The sequence below is a fragment of the Stylophora pistillata genome, chromosome 9, assembly GCF_964205215.1.
Source record: "Stylophora pistillata chromosome 9, jaStyPist1.2, whole genome shotgun sequence".
Classification (NCBI taxonomy): Eukaryota; Metazoa; Cnidaria; class Anthozoa; order Scleractinia; family Pocilloporidae; genus Stylophora; species Stylophora pistillata.
The window spans coordinates 23,247,519-23,264,151 of NC_142527.1; the positions used below are offsets into that span (position 1 = coordinate 23,247,519).

The 16,633-nt window shown below is 38.4% G+C and overlaps 1 protein-coding gene across 2 annotated transcripts; it reads left to right on the plus strand.

Moving 5' to 3' along the window:
* Positions 1–12: 12 nt before the first annotated feature.
* Positions 13–13,452, plus strand: LOC111341380 (uncharacterized). 2 transcript variants are annotated; one of them, XR_015991378.1, is made up of 12 exons: positions 13–234; positions 1,040–1,140; positions 1,875–1,962; positions 4,417–4,505; positions 5,205–5,281; positions 6,312–6,389; positions 6,475–6,521; positions 6,645–6,728; positions 7,030–7,125; positions 7,620–7,703; positions 8,595–11,709; positions 12,014–13,452. XR_015991378.1 is itself a non-coding variant. In XM_022948346.2 (11 exons), the coding sequence occupies exons 1-11, from the start codon at positions 136–138 to the stop codon at positions 10,638–10,640; spliced, it is 2,889 nt and encodes a 962-aa protein (XP_022804081.2). In that variant the 5' UTR covers positions 13–135; the 3' UTR covers positions 10,641–13,452. The 2 variants fall into 2 exon arrangements, 1 of the variants encoding a protein (XP_022804081.2); XM_022948346.2 differs by having other exon boundaries at positions 8,595–13,452.
* Positions 13,453–16,633: the final 3,181 nt, after the last annotated feature.

Here is a 16,633-nt window from a genome sequence, read left to right on the forward strand (position 1 = left end):
GTTAAGGGCAGAAGGCTCTTCTGCCCTTGAAATTGACTCAGCCCCTGGGTGTCCGAGGATGGATCGTGGTAGGAATAGAGAGGACCCTGGAAACGAGGTTGATTTGTATTTAGAACTTCGTCTGTTCTCCAAAACATGGCGGACAACGGTGAGGATCATACTTGTTCAGAATGTGGGAAAAGTTACAACAAGAAATGGAGGCTTGAGGAGCACAAGAGGTCCCATACAGGAGAGGTAGGTATATATTTTGTGTCCTGTGAACAAAATCTGTAATTTTTTATGGTTTTAAACTGACAATTTAAGGACTAGTTCAGCTGACACGTGCTTTTACTCTGTTCGTCAGGTACGTTTTGGTTCGTCACCAAGGCATCGAGCGTGGGCTCGAGAAATTGATACATGTTAAGAATTCGGCTAAGAAAATATCTGATCTCGAGAAATTTGAAGGTCTTTAAACGCTACCCAGATTTTTTTTTCCCGTAATTTTCATTTATAGTGAATTTAGCTGCAGTGTATTTCGGTTATCCTCAGCTTGTATCGTACAAGTAATTTATAGTTAGGTAACAACAGCAAGCTTACATGCATGATATGATCTTACCCTCTTATTGTATGCTTATTGCACTCAAAAATGCCACTCCCAGAACTGCGGAAGATATATTGTAGTGCTGTCTTCTCAGAAATACCAAGTGAGTTTTATTTGAAAGCAATTAACGGCAAATTCTCTTCACTCCAATTTTGCCACTTTCTGGGTAAATCACATTTTACGGGGTTCATCCTGATGCTATCGATTCAGTTGAAAGGTTCAAGTTAAGGGCCACCAGATCATTATGAAGACAGATGAACAGTGGGAAATATTTTTTGGGCTTTTTTTTTTTTTTTTATTAATTTGGCCTTTTTTCAGCCTTTAATTAAGACCATTTACTCCCTAAGGCATACCTAATTAACACAAGATAGTAGTATCCAATCATGGTTTCTGCGTGCAGTGTTTGTTTTATAATTATATTATGTTTTATAAATATATTAATTGTGATTTGTTTTGCAGAGACCTTTCAAGTGTGAGTTTGAAGGATGTGGTAAATCCTTCATCAGACCATACCACCTGAAGCGTCACTCGTTGATCCACACAGGGCAAGAAATTTTCAAGTATGCAATTTTTCGTTCATGTGCATGGCTTTTTTAAGGTCCCTATGGAGAAAATTTCCATATGTCAGGGCTCGACACTAACAGTAGCCCACTAGCCATAGACTAGTAGAAATTCAGTTTTGGCAAGTGGTTTTCAATTTCCATTAGCCAGTTTGGCAAGTAAACAAACTGAAATTGTCGTAACATCTAAGATGTCACTAGCCACTCGGCCAGTAGGTTGGAAAGTTAGTGTCAAGCCCTGCATGTGAGGAATTGACCGTTTAACTCCTAGAAGTGATTAACATGTAAGTTCTCCTTGTTACATCCACCCATGACCCAGCTAAAAGGTAATGAGATAACTTGAACTTTTCAATCGGAAGTTGTTTTCTTGGTGTGACACAAATTCTTGCAATTAAACCCAATTTCCTTCTTTGGAACTGCTTGTTAGTCACATTTCAACCACATCTGACTTGCTCTGAGAAGACTCCAATTCTTAATTCTTAACACCGAAAATGTTCTAACTCTCACCAGCTTATAATGCTTCAACCTTTCTTGGAGCCAGATCCTGGCTCCAAAGACCCAAATTGTTTAAAGTTTCAATCACTGAATAAGGGTTTTAGCCATCCCCACTCCCCCTCCCCTCCTCTTGTTTTTTTGGCTATAGACATACCAGTATATGCTCTCAGTACAATAAATGCTATTTAAACTTCTGTGTTAATTTATACCTGTGTCAAATAATTTCTTCTTCATAACAGATGTTCGTACCCAGGCTGCACACAAACTTTTTCCCTCAAGCACAATTTGCAGAGACATGAGAAGAGGTCGCATAACAAACCATTTAAGGTAAAGATCTTGCCAATCAACTTTATACTATAATTTTAGTTGTATGTTTTTTTTTCTTGTTGAATTTTATCCTTTGTTCAAATTTTATGGTGTGATGTTTATGCACATGTAATAAATCTTAGACAAGGGAAGAGTTGAAAGTAATTTTACAAGTGTTGGACTGAATTGCAATAATTTCTGTTTGATTGTATCAACAATAGAAGGGGCATTAAAGGTCCATTTCCAACCTCGATGCAATGCAGTCATTTGTTTTTGTTTTAAATGGTGGCTTTTGTTTAAATACAGGGTTCTTGCAAGGTTTTATTTAGGAGGTAAAAAAAAAAAAATAGCGGGAAACTTTCTTACCTTTCCTCCATGCTGGGGGTGTTTGGGCTGTAAAGGCCCTTAGCAGAGTCTAGGGTAGGTTTTCCTCGCCCTGATGCCATGTTGTCACAGTGATGTTTCTCAATAAATGCTGGGCCTTTTCGTTCCGCCGCCCAGTTAGCCCAATGGATTGTGGGCTGGACTATTGTGCGGGAAGTCGAGGGTTTGAGCCCCGTCCGGACCAACACTCAAGGTCTTAAAATAATTGAGAACAATTTGCTACCTTTCTATAACATTAAGAAATGGTTAGATATTCTAGTCTTCTCAGATAGGGATGAATAAATGGAGGTCCTGCCTCCTGCAGGGTTGGGGTAGGAGACGATCATTTCCCACGCATGAGATTACTGTGTGATGGATCAGTCCTCCCCTGGGGTGGGAAGGTGAGGGCCATATGCTAGAAAACTTGTGTAAAGTTAATATGTTTCCCTTGTTAAATAAAGATGTATGACTATGATTATGAAGAATGGAAAGGAAACACGGCAGAAGGAATTTTGCATGGTGACAGCGTGGAATGAATTTGGTTAAAAAATAAAAAGGATTTCTTCAACATAATGTATTTTCAAACCAGTAACATGTGATAGATGTCCTCAAGCATTGGTTAGAAGGAGATAAGGGATATTTTTCCAAAAAATTGAAAACATTGTTGGATAACTTTGGTGGATATTTCAGTCTCGGGTTTCAGTGAAATAGCCGGTAACATTTACTTGAACAGCTGATAAAAATAACTGGTCACTGGCTCTCAACAAGAACCCCGTAAATAGCACATTTTATCGGTTAGTCATTTTTACCTTGCCACGTTGTGAATAAAGGTAAAGACAGACCTGTACAGACTACCTATGTGGCTTTTGTGATCATGTCGCATTGTCGCCTTAAATTGTATTTTGCTCTCACTAATGTGTCAAAAGGGATTCTCCCTTTGTTTACAAGAGACTATCAGATGTTATTGTATATAATAACTGTTTTCAGCAAGGGTTGATTGTGTATTTAGGTGGGTCAGGTGTTTGTGAAAGCCATTTCTTAGTCATATTGTCGATGTGTTTCCACTGATTTATGTGGTCAATGATCTCATTAACCCTTTCCTGCATGTTTTTTTTTTTTTTTTTTTTTTTTTTTTTTACAATGGCTGCTTTGAGAAGTTTGTAGTGAAATTCAGTGTGGAGTTGCACTTTGACTTCCTCTGTTTTTTCTGTGGTATTCATGACAACTGTTGTTGTGTTGAACAGGTGGTGTCCAGTGTGTGATATGAAAGGAATGTGGTTCTTTGTTTTGCTAGTAAAAGGTGTATTGGAGGTGCTTTCATCTTGCAAACAGATCTCACTAGAGTTGGCCTGACTAAACATATTGTTTGAAGTAGTTAGTTACATGTAGATGGGTGCTTGGCAAACATTACCAGGCTTGCATCAGTTTTTGAGAGTTTGTGTCATCAAACTTTGAAGTGCCACTGCAATGGAAAAATGTTGTACTTGTTCTCTCTTGATTCTGATTTCATTAGTAGCAAAATGCATCATGCCATGCTTCAGTTTATAATCTGATGTCTTAACATTTTTTATTTCAAGTGTGTGCCATCACTAGGAAAAAAAAGTGATGTCAAAGACTTGTTACATGTAGCTCCCTGTAGTTTGATCATTTCAGTGTCCGCCCAGCTAATTTGTATTTAGCAAATGATGGATTGTATGCTGCAATAAGTAAACTGCTTTTACATGTAAAATTAGAATTTTTTGGAGGCTTCAGTGAACTGTTGTGTTCAAACCATCTTTCTAGCTGCAACTCATCTGAAGTATAATTGTGATCCAATGTTATTAATTAATAAAAAAGTTTACAATGTACAGCCGCTGTTGAGAAGTTGCTGTCATAATTTCTTAGTTTTCTTGACATTGAAGAGCAACATTTGGTTTAGCCAGTGCATTTTTATATAGAGTTAAATCAAACTTGAGGAAGAACAGAGAATAATTTTATTGCAAAGTATAGAAAATAGATATTTTAATAATGCACAAATCCTCCTGAGTAATCAGGAGACTCTCCAGGTTAAAAATTATGTAATATTGTTTTCCTCATGGTTTTTTCTTCTACTTTGTTAACTCTGCTTCATAGTGCCATTACGAGGGATGCGATGAGTCTTTCAAGAAAAGTATTCAGCTCAAGAGACACATTTGTATTCACACAAATGAAAAGCTGTACAAGTAAGTTTGACTGGATTGAATTGAGTCCTCTTTTAGACCACTACACAAGGACAACTTCATGTATGTTGTTTGACTTGAGTCCAAACAGGTTTACTATTATAACTGTATAGATTTACTTCAATAAATGCCACAGGGCTTATTAGTTTTATAAGTGCAGCCTCACATGCTGCACTTATTTGAGGGGTGGCACTAATTCAAAAATGAAATGTAAGAAAGAAATATTCTCTTTTAATTTAACAGCATACATGTATTTTCCATCTGTGAGAAAAATTTATTTTAACTGACAGAGGTGTCTTTTGATTGTCATTTTTCATAAGTGTATCTCCCAGCACATTTCAATTGCAGCACCAGAGGTGTCTTTACTCAACTTCTATCTCACTGGCCCCTTTTTGGTTTGAGTTTTCAAGCCCTTGTATACGTTACCTCTCTTCTACATGTGTGTCTAAATTCTCACATTCAAAAGGATTTTCATCTAGTTCCAATGAGGGACTGGTGCCTAGTTAGGGACCTCACTTATTCAAGTATTATTGTTAGGTAGTCATATACATATGCATGTTACTGATTTGCAGGTGTCAGGTGGAAGGCTGTGGCACTGGGTTTCATAGTCAATGAGGGACTGGTGCCTAGTTAGGGACCTCACTTATTCAAGTATTATTGTTAGGTAGTCATATACATATGCATGTTACTGATTATTTGCAGGTGTCATGTGGAAGGCTGTGGCACTGGGTTTCATACTCTATCAAAGCTTCAGAATCACATGAAGAAGCACAACAAAGGTATATTTGTGTGTTCTATCATAATGAGAGATTTTGAATTACACATAAGAGTAAGAAACAAGGATGCAAGAAATTCTGGTCTGAATCAATTTTTGTTTTCTCCATTAAATTTTATCAAGATATAGGTCATCAGATACTAGATGTAAAGGTTCATATTGAGAATGTTTTAAGCACAAGGGGTGACTGGTTTGAAGCACAATACACCTTAATTCAGATTACACCACCAATCATTGTCAATCTGAATGACAGCACTGCACAGGGTATATTACCACACCTTTAATAACGTGAACTGGGAAGTAATAATTTTATTGTGCTGTCAATCATGTCACAGAAGGAACATGTACTTCCATTTTGCTTTGTTTAGATTTGCATGAGACAGCAAGAGTTTGTACATGTATGCAATGTCATGTGACAACTGTTAAAGAAATTAAACTAATTCTAAATATACCTTAGGCAGCGATCTATGTTGAGGAGACATTGTTTGCTTTATTCTTCTTTCTGCATCAAGGCTCTGCTATAAGGAAAATTGAATGGAGCCCAGTGATCTAAAACTGTAAAATCTGGGGTTGCCATCATATGCTTTATATGACAAAACTAAAATTCTTGAGTGGCGCAAGAGCAAATGTAAGGCACCAGGGCCACTGGGCGCTGCTAGACCACAGCCTTTTGCATAGAGCACCAGATGTTTGCCAAGAGTGAACAACTATTCATGGAAGTGGATGTGGCTAGTGGTGCTGCTGGCCAACCTCTACTTGGGTGAATAGTTTCTTTAGTACATACAAAAAAGTTTTTGAATGAAGCAAAAGAAGATGATTTCAGCCCGGGGTATTATAATAAAAAATAAACAATTATAATATAGATAAATGATTACAATATTTTCAGGTGCAAATCCCATGTGAGGTTGCTTTGAGGTAAATAGCAAAAGGACATATGAAATATTGAGTAGCCAATCAAAGTGTGCCTCATCACTATCCACTATTTTATTACAAAGTGATAAACATCTTAAGATCATTCCTTTTCTTCAATCTAGGATACATCTGCAGTACACCAGGATGCTCTGCAGCCTTTGACAAATTTTCAAAATTAGCAGTGCACATGAGAAGTCATGGTATGTATGTTAGGCAGGGATTATTATACTGATTTGTTTTGCAAGAGATGAACATTTCCTCCATTTAAAGTTATTTCTTTGTCAGGGGTTTCTTGCAACCATTGTGGCAAAAACTTTTCACAAGCTTCGGAGGTGAGTGTTTTGTTCCTCATATTAGTTACTTTTCAATCCAGTTAGCATGGAATTTCTCTTGTAAACCAGACACATTGCGAATGAATTTCAGTTTGGCTCAATGTGACCTGATTGTGTTAACAGCTCAGGAAGCATGCCGTTATACACAGTACGACTCGGAAACTGTATGAATGCCCCAGAGAGGGATGCTCAAAAGTTTATTTGAAGGTAGGTTACCGTAGAAAACTAGCTGTTGGAATCTGAAAACAGCAACGTCCACTTAAGAGGACGGAAAGAAACTGCTGTGTCAAATGATAGTTATTCATGTAAATGTTCAGGCCATAGGGCAATTATCTTTATATAGAAGGAATGCACATCTTGCTCGTGTGTGGAAAAAAGGGATGCAGAGTTTCCCCAACAGCCGTCTGGTTCTGAAAGTCAAGTGCTCGGTGTGTGGAGCACAATACACTACATTTCACCTTATGCCAGGCGCATTTGACTCAACATTTTGAATCTATTTGTTTTTCAGGCCTTTAACCTCAGAGTGCACATCAAATCCTTCCATGAGGGCCACAGGCCTTATCTGTGCACATGGGAAGGCTGTGCAAAAGGATTCGCCCATAAGGTACAGCGCTTCGTGCTTTATCATTTTAATGAAGAAGAAGAAGTAGTACATGCAAGATATCTTGTACTGATTTGTATGTCCGCCGTTCTAAAGTGTATGTCAAAATCTGCGTGCTTAATTAGAGTTCCTGGAAGAAGTACCCCCTGTTTCTACCAGTGTGTTTGTTTGTTGGTCTGTACATGTACGCGTCTGTCGATCTTGTTTGATGTGAAATTGTCGAAGTACGCTGTATGTTGTTCTAGTACACCAGCAAATATTTTTTGCTTTTCTTTGTCTGTTTGTCTGTTTGCTTGTTTGTTGTTGCTGCTGCTGTTGTTATCCCGTATGTGATTACAGACTGAGCGCACCTGGAAAAGGATCTAACTATGAAAAAATTAACAATTTTGTCACGAAATCTCCCGTTGAATTAATTGTTTGTGAAATTTTATTTCTGATATTTTTGTGTCGCTTTTTCATCGTATTTTGTTGATTGTTTCCCCTTTGTGTATCTGCAGAATTCTCTAAGAAAGCATCTGGTGCTCCACGCAGAAAGAAGAATAAAGCCAACACCGTCTCCTCAAGATCAATCGCTGCCTAAGGTACAACTGTATTTCAGTAAATGGTTTGAACCCGGGGGTAACATGTGAAGGTGTAGTCTGATCGTCCGGGTGAGTGTAGTCCTGAGAAGGACTGTTGTCGGTGGTAGTGACTGACGTTTCGACAACCTGTGCGGAAGTCACCCTTGACTCTGATGATGACTTCCGCACAGGTTGTCGAAACGTCAGTCACTACCACCGACAACAGTCCTTCTCAGGACTACACTCACCCGGACGATCAGACTACACCTTCACAACTGTATTTGTTGTTAAAAACTTATGGATAGATTGACGAATTTGAGGTTGCGAATGCCTCTTTTATTATCACAGAGATGATACAAATATCATACTTTTGAAATGCAGAATAAAAGAACAGAACAGAACAGAGATCATGGTAGTTATCGAAACAGCCATGATTCAGTGTATCTGAGTCGTCCAAATGTGCATTCGTTCGTGTCAAGAGGGAGCTTAAGGAAGGAGGTGCCATTTTTTTTTTTTTTTTTTAATGGAAAATCATTCGCTGTACCACTAGATGTAAAAGTTAATAAAAAAACACCCCAATTATTAATGAAACAGTCCAACACCGAAAGAAAAAAGATACGATAGGTGAGAAAGAAATTTGAAGGCCACAGACAATCACAGTCTGAACTTTAGTATAAGCTTTGAAGCTTTGGTGAGTATTCTCCAAACTTTTGAAGAATTTTTTGTTTACGAGAGCTGCGTGCCGAGGTATACTGTTTTACGCTAAATTTAGAAATATCGAATAGAAGCTGTTCACATATGCGACCAAAAGAACTCTTGAATGTTCTGTGTGCACCTTTAAGTTTAACCTTCTCTGTAAGTTGGTAGAGTAGCCGCTCATACGTTCATTATACTGGTTTGTCCCTTTTGTAGAAGAAAAAGAAGAGGAGAAAGCCCCTGTCAATGGCCAAAAAGCTTAGTGGATATCGGTCCTCCTTCTCAGAAAGCTCCGACACCCAGTGCATGGATACAGCGCCGAAAAAGAGAAAAACGTCAACTGCTCAGTCTAGGAGGAATGAAACGGGCAGCATCAACCAGACTGATCCAAATGTGAGGCAAGATCTAAACGTGCAACAAACTGATCTCAACACGAGTAATTTAGACGGCATCTCCGAATTAGCGAACATGGCGTCTACGTCTCTTACTTTTATTTCGGAAAGTACGTTAGTGGCAACGGCTCAAATTAACGATGCCACTGTGAACTCCGAAACAAAGGGAAGGTCTGAGGAAGCTCAAGGTCGGGATAACGTAGTGGATGACTCCTCGGTCTCGTTGACTCCGTGTGATGACTTTGTAACATTGCCAGCCGTGGATAGAAGAAGATCCGATGAACTGCAAGGTGATGTTACTTCACATCTTTCGGCAAACAACGGTATTGAGCAAAACGCAGAAACTTTTTCAGGTGATGGTAGCATGTCTCCTTTCTCTGAGTATGAAGAAGAATTGATGGATTTTGAACCAGCTGTTGGTGACAATTCCGAAGCCAATTCCCCTTTTCCGCGCAAATCTGAACCTACAACTGACTTTGTAGAGCCGTTTGAGTTTGTAGAAGCTTCAAGTGACCAACAGTCGTCCGCTGATCAAGTTCGAAAGAATGCTGAGGCTTCGCCATTTAGAATGGACGCGGGAATTATCTCGACTATGATGACTGCTGTACGCGTAAATGATTTATTGGGAGACAATAAATCGAGTTGTGCGACCTCGTCCGCGGTTTCCAGGCCAGTTGATCAAGCGAAAACTTGTGGAACAAATAATACTCAAAACATTGGTGATAAAGGAATTATGGAATCCAATGACATCTGTTCGTCAATGACCGGTTATACAAACAATTCTGACGTATCATGCTCTACATCAGAGGACATAGCTTCGGTTTCGCAGCCTGGGCCGTCTCTTGGTGATGAGAATACCCTAGATGAGAACAGTGTCAGCGACAAATTTGCAAGCGTGACAAGGGTCACAGACTTCCCGGTTATGAACGATGTGCTTCAAGTTATTACCGAAGAAGAAGAAAACGAACATGACAGCATTCGGTGTAAAAACATTACCTACACTGCGAGTGCTGATAAGAGAGTGATGATGAGGGTGGATGACCGTCGGGCGGATGATGCTGGCTGCAGAGGGGACAGTTGTATCGAAACACGGTTGATAAGCCCAACCGTCCCGGAGACGGAAATCCAACTCGGAAACGACGGAGAAGGAGAGTTAGTGGAAAACCAAGACATGGTTGGTGATAGTTTCAATGGGACTTCGCATCACGATGATTTCGACAGCGATGAAGAGGACATGGTTCTTTCCGAACTGGTGAAACGCTTACGAGGTTCTAGCGAGTACAAGACACAAGCAACACGTGAGAGAGAACACAAGGAAAAAAGCTGTTTAACTAGTTCAAACCATGACACGAGACAAGGAGATAAACCACATGGTCTAGCACGTGAAGAAGGTCAGAGTGAGGGCGAGACGACTGATATTAGGAAAAATCAGCGGATGAAGAAACCACAAATTGACTCAACCCGTGCCAGTAACAGTGTGAACGACTCAAACTCCACGGCAGAAGTTAATCTAGACAAAAATACGGTTGGAGTGATATCAGACACACTTGAACGGTTTTCTAAGCCGAATACAAAGCATAAAAGTAACAAAAAACATGGTGTCCAATTAACCGCGAACAAGTCCACCGTGTGCACCCAAACAAAACCTTCAGCCCCTCGGAAACAAAAGTCTCCAAAGGGTGTCAAACAGACTAATGGTAACAACTGTAAAGGTGACAATCCTGGCACAAGTAGGAATTCTTATATAATTGCGGACAATAAAGATAAACATGACCGGGACGTCTCCAAGGCCAAGTTCCGATCTAAAGACAACATTTTTTCCTTTGATGAGCAAACGTTGCAATTGTTGTGGAATTTTAAAGGGAAGTGACTGCAAGAGTTTTTGAAGCTGCCAATAGTGAGTCACTGTGGTTGCTCACTAGAAGTTTCGAGATCATTATCTGGCGTCCTATCTCTGGCAGTCCGTTGGAAGACCAAACACTTGTTACTCTATCATTGAGGAATCGACATGTTTCAGGCGCCTTGTTATATAATGTCGACATATATCAGTTTCTCTGTTTAGATCGAAAACCGAGCTGACAATGCGAATTACATGTTATTTCACTGGATTTATTGACAGTCAATAACATGCATTATCGATGGAGCTTTCTTCCCTGTTTTGATCCCTGACCGCCGTTCATGACAACAGCAAATACAGAAGAACTATTAGATCTATAATTTAAAGCCTTTGGGATACGGATGATTGCTATTGTTGTAGGACAGTGAAAACTTGAAAATGTTGAAAACCACCACATCTAGGAATGCAATCAAACGTTCATTGTTTCATTTGCTGTTTTTAAGGATTTAAGCTTTATCGGCTAATGATGAGCAACGCAATTTCTGTTCAACTTAGGCAGACGAACATTTTGTGAACAAAATAATTTATATTTATTTATTTAAATGTATGACATTAGAGGTAAAAAAAACCAAAAAAAAACAAAAAGGGTGCTGATAGTTTGATTACAAAAAAAAACAATAACACTAAAAGAAAGAAAGAAACAGATAAGAAAAGGAAAAGGAGGGAAAGGAAAAATACAGCCAAGTACCTCGAATTACCGCAAGATTGAAGTAGAAATAATAAAGTAAAAGTGATGATATTGGGTAATGATAGTTATATTGATAACTGTTTGTTAACCACTTGCATCAGGATAAATTAACCATTCAAAATCATGAATAACTCTTAAAAAGGTTTTTTCTTCAGTGTGAATGTAACTAGATGTTTTTGAAATTATGTTAATGATTTTTCCTTTTGTGTCACTACCTTGATACGGGTGCTCTTTGTCCACCTACTCGGCTAACAGAGCAAATCAAGTGTGATTGATTTTAACAACGGAGGATTTAAAAGCTTAGGGTAAATTTTTTAATTTGTGGTGAGAGGAACCCGAGAATTTAAGTTGTGGGTAAGTTAACTATTGCTTTGTTATATTTGAAATTGTTATTTTGCGCATTCGGCAAAGAGGGAACCATTCATTGCTCTATATGTTGAAAGATCAACAACATTTTGACTGAAATTGTACACATACGAGATCTAATTTTGTCGTGTTCGCAAGCAGCATCTGTTACATGCAACCAGTTTGTACCTTGAACGCGATCTTCCTCGTCCTGTAAAAGAAATATTTGCCTCACGTAGTAATTATGGTGATTTTAATCAGTGAAAGAATCAATTCTATATTCTCTAAATCTTGATCATACTTCTCGCTGCAGATCACTGAGCAGTCTAAAATGGCATTTGTGGAAATTTTGATCTTCGTTATACTGCTAGCTGGAAGTACCACAACGATCGTGACTCTTCTTACGCACTGTAATGGCGGCAACGACGTAGAGAAGCACAGAAACCTAACGCCAGAAGGAGAAACGACTTCAACAAACAAAACTACATGAAATGTTAAGGGTTATCAGGATCTGTACCGGACTGAACTAATCTTCAGAATTAGTAACGCAGAAGATATTTTTCAATTGGCAAAAATGCATGGGTTTTGTGGATTGCAATGAAACCATTTTATAAATTTCATTTCCTATGGTCAGAATAAGGACGCCATGCCGTCCTTGAGCCGTCGTTGCTAGTGGAACAAAAATAATGTCAAAAATATTTGCTGGGGATTTTTTAATACCCTCAATTCTATTACTTAGTTTGTATTTAAGGTTGCATAAGAATATATAGACGTTTTCTGTCCGCGGAGAATTGACAATGATTATACGTATTTGCCCAAATGCCTTTTAAAGTGCGTTTTTGTTGAGTTTCCAGGGAAACATGTCTTACCTTAAAATATTTAGGCAAAAATTATTCAGAATGATGGGCTAGCATTCAGCTCGCTTCTCTAAAGCAGACATATTTAACGCTTATCTTTAATGAGAGAGGCGATCTCGGAGTTTCTTGTCACAAAAAAAGTTTACCAAAACGGAGCCAGAGTAAGTAATTGGGGCAAAATTTAGTTGAACGAGAAATTCATGCAGGTATATTCACGATCCAAAGCAGAAATTTAAAATGAAACATTTTATTTGGCACAGAGAGGGAAGAGTCTAGACCATTCTAAGCGATTGATCGATAAATTTTTAACCAATCACCGTTCATATATAGATATATATATGATGACTTAGCCTGTTAGTAGGTGAGAAAGAGCTTGTGATTTTCACAGAGAGAGAAATTTCTTTAGTGAATATGCAAATCGTAATTTCCTTCTGGAAAAGCCTGGGGTCCTTTAGGCAAACTTTTCGTATTTATTTGCATAGCTATAACTTCACGGTATTCTTTGTTAAGGGGGAATTTGAAATTCGCACATGTTGCTCAGGTTTTGGTGCGGTGTTTCGCCTTATAAAATCGCATACTGCGGTAGCTCAAGTCCTCCGTATGTATTTTTGTGTTGTCTAAACACCGACAAGGGACGAGCAGGAATCAAGGCTTTTTGTGGTTTTTTGTTGAATGAATCTTAATGGCATAGTCGCTGAGTCCTTTTGTCATCAAAGTGACAATTCCAAAATATGCTAATGTTAATTTGATAAAAAGACTTCTAACATGGTAAATACTTGAAACCAACGTTATTGATAAATTAGCTTACAATATGTAAGCAACAATCGATTAGACCTGAACGATCAAGGGTATATCCACTTTTCATACAAGTTTATAAAGCTGCTTTCTGATTTGATGAGTTGTAACTGTTGTTCGCGCACGGTTGACAGTTTTTGGTCAGCTTTTTGGGCAGTGATGCAGTGTTCAAAAAGAAACAAACTAGGAGGCGTTGCGGAATTAGAGTTTTTAAAAGCCCGGCCTCCTCTTTGATCATTCGACAATCTACGGCTATAAATGTTATAGTCAAATGGGAATTAACCTCGTATTATTTCACCAGCTTTTGTTGTTCTTTAATGTCCTTATGAATTTAAATTTCATCCATTGGACGACGCCCATCTGTTCGCTAAGTTTCATCGAAATGAGAAACACACCAGAACCTTAAAATAGATTCTTAATACCTTTGAAGGTTCTTGATAACAACCTCACCTCTTATCTTCTTCGACCAAGTGGTTTCGCGCGGCCGGTCACGTGGGTATCAGTGCTCCATTGTTTCCCTACCGAACACCTGAAATAGACTAAAAACTTTCAACCATAAACAATTCCAGGAAATTTCGATTTTGAAAAGAGTCTTTGCACCCCTGCATCGCCAGTATATATAGGGGTTTTGCACAGCAGCCATGTTGGATGGCAGGAACAATGAAAATATTTTGCATAAGAAAGAAAAATTTTTCCCATGGGTAAAATAATCTATTGTTCCTGCCATCCAACATGGCTGCTGTGCAAAACCTCTATTCAGCTTCCTTCTCCATTCGTCATTCTTTTTAAAAAAATTTTTATTTGATAATGCACATTAGTTATATACTTGCTTATGCAGTAGATGGTTTGAACCCGGGGGTAACACGTGAAGGTGTAGTCTGATCGTCTGGGTGAGTGTAGTCCTGAGAAGGACTGTTGTCGGTGGCAGTGACTGACGTTTCGACAACCTGTGCGGAAGTCATCATCAGAGTCATCATCACTTGACTCTGATGATGACTTCCGCACAGGTTGTCGAAACGTCAGTCACTACCACCGACAACAGTCCTTCTCAGGACTACACTCACCCAGACGATCAGACTACACCTTCACATACTTGCTTATAATGCTAATATTACTGACATTTCTTACCATCTTACATTTCCCACAAAATCAAACTTTACTTTCAAAAACTTATAATACTTGCAAATGTAATAGTACTTACAGTACTAATTTTGCTTACTCTTTGTCTACATGATATACGGAAAGTAAAATTACTTTCAATACTAATCATCATTTACAGTTATACTAACATTGCTAATAATCTCTAATACGTAATACTCGGTAAGAAGAGCAGGGATGTAGAACGTTTAATTAAACCAGCTTAGTACACAAATATATACAAGAATATAAGATTCCCACTTTTCGCAAGGTTGTACCAGTGTACCATTTCTTTAAGCAATCATAAATACCACGTTAAGAGTAGCTTTCAATTGAGCCTTAAAAACTTTTAAAGATGATTTTGTATTGTCGAGCTTAAACCTATAGATATAGAACTTTAAAAAGCAAAAGCATGTGGTTAATTACAATAAAGTCTTGAAGTCAAATTTACCAAACAAAACCGCCCCCTGGTAGAGCGCCGGACTGTTGTGCGGGAGGAGGAGGGTTCAAGCCCCGACCGGCCGGACTAACACTCAGGGTCTTAAAATAACTGAGGAGAATGTGCTACCTTGCTATAATATCGAATAATGGATAGATTTTCTAGTCTTCTCGGATAAGGACGAATAAACCGTAGGTCCCGTCTCCTGCAGGGTTAGGGGTAGGAGATGTTAATTTCCCACGCGCGAGATTGCTGTGTGGTGGGTGTCCTCCCCTGGGGTGGGATAGGGTTGGGTTTCTAGGGTGTAGAAACCTAGTAGCGGACTTAAAGTCCTACCTTATGGTTAATCTCTAAATAAAATAAAAACAAAACAAAACAAAAAAAAACACCTATGAGTGTAAACACTACTATTTCATTTGTATGGGTGGCCAGCCATGGTAACACCTCTTTCTTTTCAAAAGACTTCAGTTGTAGCACAGAAAAACAATAGATGCTCGAGGGACTCTTCATTAATCTTTGGTGATGAAATGGCGAATCTACGATCAAAATAGTACGGTTCAGCAATTTATTTTGAAATGCTTTCAATTTTGTGTCTAAAGTAGCATTCGTCAGGTCATACAGTGTAAAGTGTAAACGTTTTATGATCTAATGAACTTTTTCTCAATATATTTTGCTTACCGGTTAATAGCTACAGTCATGCTGGTGGTTGAATCAATTGTGATTGGTGTCTGTTCAATGATTGGTGCGCTGGCTGCGGTACTCACTGTCTCCCATTGGAAATGCAGACGCGCTAACAACCAGAAAAGAACCCGAAAGGAAGAGTGAGATAAGAAAAGTTTTGATGCACGCACAGGACCATTATTTTGAGAAACTATATACTGTGTTTTTTTTTTTCTATAGTTATTTTTGATTCCATCATGCATGCAGTCTGCTAAACAACAAAGATGTGATTTCATACGCGACTTATTTTTAACACTGCCTGTTACTTAGAGGCACAACAAATTGAATGAACGGGTTACTGAGAATTAAATCGGCAATAACGTTTTTCAGGCTCACCACAAGCATCACATGGAAATGCATATCATTAAGTTAAGTTGTTTTGGATAGGAATTGAAGGACCAAATTTGTCGTCCTGGTATTGTACACAGCTTGCTGTTCACTGCATAAAAGTAACTGTGGAACTATGAAATTGTATTTGACTTGAGTATGTCAGCTAGGAACTAAACTAATTTATTTGATTAAGATTATATCTACTGGAATCTGAGTTTACATAGTGAACAGCGATTCGCAGAAATCTATTTTCATTTTGAAAGAACAATTTTGATTTCCTAAACAGAAAGCAAGATCTATTAGCGACTATTGGTTAAATAAAATAAGGAAAAAAATTCGCTCCTAGAATTTATTTTTAATTTATTATTTTTGAACCAAGAATCAGTAAATAGCACAAATCGCTGTTCTTTCGCTGTTGTTATGCTTTCTCTAACACTCTATACTCCATAATTTGGTTATATCAACTAAGTTGAAATTGTAAATTGGCCACCGTAACGAGTTAAAAAAGCTAGCCTTTTTAACTCGTTACGGTGGCCAATTTACAATTTCAACTTAGCTGATATAACCAAATTACCTAGTTACCCCCACCGACGCAGCACCACAGTTTCTCTAGAAACTTTCACCCTTTATTCACACTATACTCTAGTTCGTTCAA

What these genes read in the sequence shown, in the direction of transcription:
- LOC111341380 (XM_022948346.2), top strand. Translation starts at nt 136, where the DNA reads ATGGCGGACAACGGTGAGGATCATACTTGTTCAGAATGTGGGAAAAGT. An exon ending in CATGAAGAAGCACAACAAAG is followed by an intron (nt 5,282 to 6,311) that starts GTATATTTGTGT and finishes TCTTCAATCTAG; the next exon opens with GATACATCTGCAGTACACCA. An exon ending in AGTGCACATGAGAAGTCATG is followed by an intron (nt 6,390 to 6,474) that starts GTATGTATGTTA and finishes TTTCTTTGTCAG; the next exon opens with GGGTTTCTTGCAACCATTGT.